At 36.4% G+C, this 10,016-nt stretch overlaps 2 protein-coding genes across 2 annotated transcripts; both read left to right on the top strand.

Annotated features, from left to right (window-relative positions):
• On the top strand, positions 334-1,036 carry LOC104754967. Its single transcript, XM_010477269.1, has 2 exons — positions 334-928; positions 987-1,036. Exons 1-2 carry the CDS (start codon positions 334-336, stop codon positions 1,034-1,036), a joined length of 645 nt encoding a protein of 214 aa, XP_010475571.1.
• LOC104730737 (WD repeat-containing protein 25) lies at positions 3,504-5,712 on the top strand. Its single transcript, XM_010449945.2, has 4 exons — positions 3,504-3,869; positions 4,086-4,244; positions 4,382-4,866; positions 5,074-5,712. Exons 1-4 carry the CDS (start codon positions 3,530-3,532, stop codon positions 5,443-5,445), a joined length of 1,356 nt encoding a protein of 451 aa, XP_010448247.1. The 5' UTR covers positions 3,504-3,529; the 3' UTR covers positions 5,446-5,712.

Below are 10,016 nucleotides of genomic sequence, written 5' to 3'. Positions count from 1 at the left end.
GAGAGAATGCAGACAAAAGTGCATGGGTGGCAGAATAATTTCTTCTCTCAGGGTGGTAAAGAAGTACTCCTAAAGGCGGTAGCGTTAGCCCTCCCAAGCTATACAATGAATTTTTTCAAGCTCCCCAAAACCACTTGCTAGCAGTTAGTCTTTACAATGGCAAACTTCTGGTGGAAGAATAAGAGAGAGGGCAAAGGGTTACATTGGAAAGCATGGGAGCATCTCAGTCGACCTAAAGCAGATGGTGGGTTGGGGTTCAAGGATATTGAAAGCTTTAACGTTGCATTGTTAGGAAAACAAATATGAAGAATGCTGACCAAACCTGAATCGCTGATGGCACAAATTTACAAGAGTAGGTATTTCAGTAAGTCAGATCCTCTCAATGCTCCACTTGGTTCTCGGCCATCATATGCTTGGAGAAGCATTCATGAAGCTCAGACTATGATGAGGCAGGGAGTAAGAGCCATCATTGGAAATGGAGAATCCATCAATATCTGGCAACACCAATGGGTAGGAGCAAAACCAGCTAAAGCGGTGCTTTCAACTAAGAACATTCCTCTTGAAAAGAAGCAGCTTGTCTCGGGACTCCGAGTAGTTCAAGACCTAATTGGTGATTGTGGAAGAGAATGGAAACAAGATCTCATCTCTGAGATTTTACCAGAGGAGGATGCTAGGAAGGTTCTACAACTGAGACCAGGGGGACTTTTAACAAAGGACATATATGCTTGGGATTACAGTAGATCAGGACATTACTCGGTCAAATCAGGCTACTGGGTCCTGAACGAGATCACCAATAAGCGGTTCGACCTGCAACCAATCTTCCAGCCGTGCTTATCCCCTATATTCCAACAAATCCGGAAAACTGATGTTCCCTCCAAAATCCACCACTTCCTATGGAAGTGCATGGCCAATTGTCTGTCGGTCTCAGGTAACCTTTCTCACAGACACCTTGCTAGGAATAATTCTTGTTGTAGTTGTCTAAATAGCAATGAATCAGTCAATCACCTTCTGTTCAAATGCACCTTCGCAAGATTGACATGGACTCTATCTTCCTTCCCTATACCCCTGGAGAGCGAATGGTCAGACTCTATTTATCAAAATCTCCATTATGTGCTGAACATCAAGGAATTTCATCCTCAGGGACCAGTAGACAGCTCAAACATGATCTGGGTTTTATGGAGATTTTGGAAAAATAGGAACAGCCTAGTATTCCAAGGTTAAGAATTTTCAGGTCCAGACCTCATTGAGAAGGTGAAGGAAGATGAGAAAGAATGGAGGCTGAGAAAACCACCGATCCAGCAGACTGAAGTTCATCACAACAACACTCGAGCAATGATAAACAGGTTTTCACCCAGGATATCAATTCCCTATGTAGTTGTAGTACAAAGGGTTATCAATCCAAATGGTTGTTTATACTAGCAGGAAGGATGTAATCAAAACAATGCAAGTCAAGCCAAGCAATAGTGGGGGTGTTATCTAACAATCCTAAAATAATAAAAGAAAAGAATATAAACAAAGAAACCACACGACCTAAGCACTCGATGCAAGCATTCGAGTACAAGATCGGATGGGGTGATCGAGTAAGCAAAGATGGTATGAACAACTCGAGCGGTTACTCGATGCAGGTTATCGTGTACCTGATCGGGTAAGGGATCGAGTGATGAATGAAAATGCAAGCAATTAAGATACGAAAGCTTCTAAGGATGGGGTAATCGAATCCTAAGTATTCATGACCAGTACAGATGTCTTACATGCCTCAAGCAAATATTTCCTAGACAATGAATCTCTAAAATCTTGTTAAAACACTCTCGTGATAGAAACAATCAACCTTGATCACTCCCCTACCCAACTCTCGTTGGAGAAACATGACCAAGCAGACATTAAGATCCGATTCATTATTGTCAGTAAACCCCTTACTCATCTAATCTCTTAGGCTAAGTGAGTAAACCTCTAGCATTGGTTGATTCAAGCATCTCATCTACACCTCTCGGTGGTAAAACACCTTAGATCTAATCTCACCCTCTCGGTTTGTTGACAGCATTAAGAACACCAATCTAGAAGGAAATCTATTAAACACATACGATCAAACTAAGACATCCTAACCGATCAAGAACAAAAAATCATCTATCCCATCCCTAGAAACTTTACTACACTACTCGGAAATCATAGCAAGAAACATAACAACATATAAGAACGAAAATTGCATTATAATAAACGGTAGAGTAGAATAGAAAGAATACAAGATAGAAATCTAAAAAAAATGATAAAGAGTTATGAAATAAATCTAAAACAAAAGGGAAAAGTGTTTTGAGTCGCTCAGTTCTCTCACAGAAGCTCTCGCTCTTTGGTTTGAGGGTCTGTGGCGTGCTCGTTTACGAGGAAGGAGAGGAGGAATTTATATATGGAAACCCCTTTGACCTAGCTTCCCATACCTGCCCGAGAGTCTACTCGATGGGGTACACGAGGATGAGGTCGGTTTACTCCTCGGGTAGATCTTTGGGTTGTTCTTCCTGCTCTTGGATCCTCATCGATCGTGTTGGGGTTCAGACTTGTTCTTCCAGCTCGATGGCTCCTTCGGGTACATGCTCGGGTTTTTTCTTGTTTTTCCCATTTTAGGCTCTTAAGCACCTGTTTTCATCCAAAATATGCAAATGCAAAAATGCAACACCCTAAATGGCCTAAAAAAAAATTCTTACAATTAATGACCTAAAAATGCTAAGTTAAGGGTATGAACAATGCAAAATTAGAGAGTTATCAAGCAATAACTCCCTGGTCTCCTCCATCTACGGACTGGATAAAGTGTAACAGTGACAGGGCTTGGAGCGAGAATAGGACAAACACTGGTATCAGTTGGATAGCGAGAAACAAGAATGGACAAATGTTGTGGCTGGGCATGAGGGCTATACCAAAAGTAAATACGGTGCTGGAATATGAATTTGAAGCTCTCAGATATGCAGTGCTTTTCCTATCCAGACTCAACTATAGAAAAGTGATCTTTGAGTCAGATTCTCAACAGCTTGTGTCCATGTTGAAGGATGAAAGAGAAGCCCCACTCCTTGGGCCAATTATTCAGGACATAAGACAAGAATTCCAGCATTTTGAAGAGGTGAAATTGCAATATACGCTCAGAGAGAGTAATCAAGTGGCTGACAAAATTGCGAGAGAGGCTCTCTCCTTGGAGAATCATGTCCCTCGTATATTTTTCCTAGTGCCTATTTGGTTAAAACATTTAATGGATTTAGAAATTGTGTAATGTGGTGTAAGGATTTAGTTCTATCCTTTGGTGAATAAAGTGTTGAAGTTGAGCAAAAAAAAAAAAAAAAGAATATCTATTTTTCCTAAAATTTGAAAGATTTGATTACTAGCACTTTAGCAGCATTCGGACCGACACTCACAAAATTATCTCATCTACATAATTATAATGGGCCTATAGGATTCTTCTGGCCCAAAGAAAGCCTACGAAAGGTTCAGCATCTTCTCATACTCATCGCAGGTCACTTCTTCGCTGATTCGACTTCGAGTCTCTCCGATGGATCTTATATGCAATTCGTATGCCAATGACTCCGACGACGAACCTGAACCAGTGGCCAACGAGCTTTTAACATATGGAACCGCCGCCGCACCGTCTATTCCTTCGAAGCGTTCATATCCGTTCCCAGAGGAGCGACAGTATAAACCATCTCGTAGACCGTATCCTCCACCACACGGTTCCTATTCGGATCCTCAACCGAGCTCTTCGGTTACGTTGCCGGTTCCAGGTCGGTACGTATCCAAGAGAGAGAGGTCACTTATAGCCTCTAATTCAACGAATCCGAGTCATGATCAGAGTTCCGATTTGAGTCAGAAACTAACCTCTAGCTCTCCTACTGGTAATTTCAAATCATGCTTAATCAATTCACTGTTAAGTTTTGGTGTTAGTTGTTTCTCGAATTACAAATACATCTTTGTAGATGATCATAGAGTATTAGCGTAATTATTCTTCTTAAGTTTGAGTAATTGCTTAGTGTTCGTTAATCTGCGTCATTAGCTTTGTGGTTGTTTCTGGCAATTAGTTACTAATGTGTGTGAAGCTTACTTAATCACAGTTCTCGGGAGTATCTCTGATTCTGATGTGCCTCGCGATGTTCTATCTTCGGTTACACATCGAGGATCCTCGTCCCGGACTGAAATGCCTAGTACGATGTCGATTTCGTTAACCGGTCATACAAAGGCTGTTACTGCTATCGATTGGTCTACAACTCATGGTATGTTCTTATTGAGTCTCTACGGATTAGTTAACTTTTTGAAATTGATTCGTGATTAAATTGGTTCTTGTTGGTGCCAATCTTTTGTTATATCATCATTGGCCTCATTCATTTGTTCATTAGAGGTTATTTTGCAGTTCATCTTCTTGCTTCTGCGGGGCTGGATGGTGCTGTTTACGTGTGGAATGTGTGGAGCAATGATAAGAAGAAAGTACGGGCGTTTCTTCATCACAATGCACCGGTTAAAGATGTGAAGTGGTCAAAGCAAGGACTATCTTTGCTTTCTTGTGGGTATGATTGCACGTCGAGACTATTTGATGTTGAAAGAGGGGTGGAAACACAAGCTTTCAAGGAGGATCAGGTCATTGGAGTTGCTAAGTTCCATCCAGATAATTGCAACTTGTTTCTTTCCGGTGGGTCGAAGGGAAGTCTTAGGTTGTGGGACGTTAGGGCCAACAAAGTCGTGCATGAATACATTAGAGATCTTGGGGCAATTCTTGATGTTGAGTTTATCGCGGGTGGGAAGCGGTTTATCTCTTCAAGTGATGTGTCTGGGAGAAATATAAGTGAGAATGCTGTTATAGTTTGGGATGTTTCGAGGGAGGTTCCTCTATCTAATCAGGTCAGTTTATCACTCTCAATAACCTTCTCCCAGTCATATCAGTGCTCTGCATTTTCTTCTAATTCAGTATTGAAAAGGGGATTTACTTGTTTGTATGTCATTAACATAAGTAAGAGCATTGGGAAGTAGAAGTAAGCTGCATCTGTGAACATAAGCAGAACATGTGTTTATGTATTAAATTGTTGTTGTTGTTGTTTTGCCCCTCAGGTCTATGTAGAAGCATACACATGCCCCTGCATCAAACGTCACCCGCAAGAACCAGTCTTCATTGCTCAATCACACGGAAACTACACTGCAATCTTCTCAACAAACCCACCTTTCAAGCTCAACAAATACAAGAGATTCGAAGGTCATTGGGTCGCAGGTTTTCCAATCAAATGCAACTTCAGCCCGGATGGAGAAACCTTAGTCTCTGGCTCATCTGACGGTTCCATATACATGTACAATTACAAATCTACTGAGCTCATTAAGAAGCTCAAGGCTTACGAACATCCCTGCGTTGATGTCACATACCACCCCGTTTTGCCTAACGTGGTCGCAGCTTGTAGCTGGAATGGACAAGTCTCTGTTTTTGAGTGATCTCACAATGGTTAGTTGTAGTAGTACAAATAAAATTAAATTATAGTCTCACCATTGTTCTAGTAGCTTAGGAGATGGTAGAAAACGAAATAGAATGGGGCAGTAATTGTAACCAATATCCCTGTTGATCTCGTCTAAGGTGATTGTATGATTGCAAGAAATTTTCAGAAAGAAAAAAACAATAGAGAGGGGACATGTTTGAAGCTTTGTCAGAAGGCAAATTCAATCAATTTAAGGGTTTAACTTTTAAACGAGATTTTATTTAGTGAATTTTGCTATCTGGAAAACGAGTCAGAAGTTTTTCAATTATTACTCTCCTGACTATGTATGTGAGCGTGAGACTGACACCAAATATATGTTCTCTGATGTTCTCAGAAAGCTATGAAATTTCTTTTGACTTAGTCTTGCTATAACTACAAAAAAAAAAAAAAAAAAAAAAAAAGCTCTTTATAGTAAAGAATGAATTCCATGGTAGATATTTTATTTTCATAATACCTGTGTGAGATTTACTCATAGATGTTGGTGAAGTTTTGATTCTTCAGCCCATTTACTCTTCAGAGACTAGCTAGCTATTGATAATAAAACCTGAGGTGCAATAAAAAAAAAAAAGTAAAACATGTTTAATGCAATATAATTCTTATAAATTTGTAGTCACATGAATAATAGAAATACGTATTGGATAAAAACATATTTTGAACAAAAGGAATGAAATGTATATTATTACTCAATTAATGTGGCCACTAACAAAGTGTGTCAGTAAGTTTGATTTCCCACCATCAACTTCATATGTAAAGGTTTTTGTTTTGGGCAAATTTCATATGTAAAGGCTTTTAACCCCAAGTATCAGCTTGGAAGTGAGTGGCACAATCCACACACACACACACACACACACAAACACCTATTGTTTGTGTTTTTGTTGTGACACAAACATTATTGTTTCTTACCTCTTCAACAAGTACAAATAATATATTTAGTAAACTAATACATGTACAATTCTAAACATGCATATTTTTTTGGTACTTACAGAATTCATTAGATAAACTATTGCAATAAAAATTGGATGTGAATATAGCATAAAAATACAGTACGAATTATGTAATGTCTCTATATAATGTATCTATAAAAACATTGATATCCTGAAAATTGTCTGAATTTTTAGAATGTCGAATTACTCGTACTCAGCAGAAATTTGTTAACCATGCTGACACAAAAGGATAATGAAATGGCGAGACACGAACCTTTTCATGGGGAGCAATAATAGAAAGTGGGATTCCAACAAAAACAGAAAACAAAAAGAAAAAGAAGTCTCCTTATCTCTCACACCCACTCACAAGTCACGAACCGTATAAATATATTGAAGGAATCATGCATCGATGACCAAAACATACACACACCACAAGTCAACAAAAAGAGGAAACAATTATCTTTTAGGATAACCCAATTTAGAAAACGTCTTCATCTTTTTCTTTTTGTTTCTTAAAACAAAATGTGTTCTCTCCATCTTATCATTATTATACCTCACCATTTTCTTCTTCCTCCTCTTCTTCTTTGTCTTCTTGATCGCACTAAGTAGACAACCAAACAGTTCATTTCCAAAACATTAATTGGTCCACAAACACAAAACCCTTTAAAGCTTTAAAGCTTCCCATTACCAAAGCCTGTCTTCAAAATTTATAAGTTTGTATTGTATTGAATGAATCTAATTATTACCTCATATTCAATTTGCAAGGTGTCTACTAACTATTCAAGTGCACTATTGGAAACTATTGTTATCCCAAAAAAAATATGTAAAAAATAACCAGGTACAATATTGGAAATTTTATCCTCCCAAAAACTATGTATAAAAATTATGAGATTTAATCATCCTCCCAAAATATAACAAAAAATTTGAAAATCACCATTTCAAAAAATTATGAGATTTTATGTCTTCTTGGACCTCATATTAATATATACCTTACAAAAGCCACTCATATACATCACTTTTTCATAGATACGAATCGAATAGACGTGACATCAATCTGAAACTCTTCTAACCATGATGCCGAACTTTGAACTTTTCCGTTTGCTAATTAGTGACATAATTAAAAATATAGTAATGAATTACGTTTTGATCGAAATAGAGTTATCGAAAGACCAGTCATGTGGTCTAAATTGTCAAAAACATAATCAATTCTGATCATATACGAACTCTATTGAAACAAAATTAATCTCATTGTCAAAGAATAAAATTCCATGAGAAACAGACTTCTGCATGACGTATGCGCATATAATTAACTTTTTAACCAGCTTAGAACTATGCCTAGTCCAACACTGATGTACTAAATTATAGTCAAATGTGATTTGATCCGATTTGTTTGCCGGTTTTATTTCCCTCTCTACTTTTTAATTTTCATGGTCAAAACCCTTTTTCGCATACTTTTCTGTATTGTATTTCTCATGTTGCTAAATTCTTTTAGATAATTCAATTCGAATTTTCCAGATTAGGGTCGAGTGTATGCGTCTAATATCCTTGCTATATATATTCCTAACCTCCCGTTTAATATTTAAATATACTGTTTTCTGCGAACATATTAATGCACCCTATACGCCTAGCTATTATGCCTACATCTATACAACTCTATGTTTTCCACTTATGTCTTGAGTTTGTTCCCCACCTTCTTTGGTCTCCAACAAAAGATCTTCTCCTTTTCTTTGTTACTTTGTTTTCTTCTTTCTTGTATCATAACAATCGATCTATCATTTTCTCTCAAAATTATTGTCATCTGAAAGCTAAATATAAAGGGCACTAACCATTTCTCAAAGCTACAAAACTTCATTGCATCATCCAAAACCTCATCAATATCTAAATTATTTTCCACACCCTCAACCCCACATATCTAAAGTTTTTTCAATGATACGACAAGAATCAGCAGAATTATTATTGCTAGGACTAACCCTGTCAAAGTCATGTAATATGCCATCGTGTAAATTTGTTAGATCATGCCTCCGGCTCCAATCACTATTTTTATACACAACGAGAACACATTAATGGAAATATACTTGTTAGTTTTATCGTGGTTAATCGTTTATCATATTTTTGTTAACAGATAAATTGTTCATCATGGAAATAATGTGAACAAAAATATCAGTGGAAGATGATCAACTGTTTAGGTTAGATCAATAGTATTTAATCGTCGAGACATCTCATATATTAGGGATATATAACAATATGATACAAAAAATTGAACCAGTATCCTGACTAGTATATAATTCTATTTTAGTATTTTTCAGTACGAGAAGTTTCAAATGCTTTTAGTAGATGTTCAAGGCTAAACACTTCGGCCGGAATGACCAACAACAAATGAGTCTTTTCGCCCACATCAAAAATTAGAAAAATATTTTGACTTATAAGATACTTAAAATTCTCTATTCATTTTCAATTGATTTTGAGTTGAAACCTTATAAATTTATAATCTAATATCATAAACCTATGTATCACAATAATATTACAAGGGATTTAATTGACTGAGATGAGTAAAAAAGTAAATCATTTAGTACTTATTCAATCCTGTTTTCCGCATCCATATAAGAATTCAAAACATATTTTTATTTTTTATTTTTATTTTTGTATATGGTAAGTCAACTAAACATTATTTTAAGAGATTTCCATACTTTAACTATTTTAGAGTCAAAACGAATGTAGATATGTTATCATCTGTCTAAATAAAATTATTCTTTATATTAATCAAGTTTAGTAAAAAGACCATGATTTTACAAAAATTTACAGTCACGCCGTCACGGAGTCGCCCAAAAAAGAAATAAGAAATACAGCTACAACCTTAGGTGAATATAACTATTTTAATGGATAAGCGAAAATATCGAATGATGCAAAACAAACCCATGTAAATTGAAGTGAATGACATGAAATTAGTGTTTTAATGTGACACTCGTTTATATGATATAAACTAAAAGATCTAAATGTTTTTCAGGGAAAATGATATAAAGAGTAAATGGACCCACCGGTTATGGTAATCGGAGACATGAACCGATGGGCTTAAAGTTCTTACGACTTAAAAACTTAATTAATTTAATTGCTTCTCATTGGAGCTTAACTTCATGGTCTCAAGACATTTTGATGCATTCTTAATTATTTATTTATCTGGGAGACTAATTAAATACCAAGTTGCTTTGTTATTTGACTTATTTGTATCCCAAAATCGATTCTTCACTCTTCAGTCTTTCGCTTAACCATGAGGACATGTCTCTACCTTACACAAAAATGCACTACCCTGCCTAATAGAAAAATAAATGTATTTATTTTAAAAGCTTTACAACAGCTCCACTTTTAAAGACTTCGAGTCGTAAAGCGTAAAACATCATAAAAGATTTAGACGTTTTAACTTTTAATTACTACTACCACCACACATAGAATAACAGAACCATCATGTTTCATTCTTAATAATATTCTACTCTTATATTGACCAACCGTAACCCGAACTATTAACTATAGCTTATTCCATTACAAATTTTTTTTTTTTAATTATTTTTTTCCATTACAGAATATATCACGCTTTAATGTATTTTTACCTCAA

Source organism: Camelina sativa, chromosome 2 (genome assembly GCF_000633955.1).
Source record: "Camelina sativa cultivar DH55 chromosome 2, Cs, whole genome shotgun sequence".
Taxonomy (NCBI): domain Eukaryota; kingdom Viridiplantae; phylum Streptophyta; class Magnoliopsida; order Brassicales; family Brassicaceae; genus Camelina; species Camelina sativa.
This window is presented reverse-complemented; position numbering and strand designations above follow the sequence as displayed.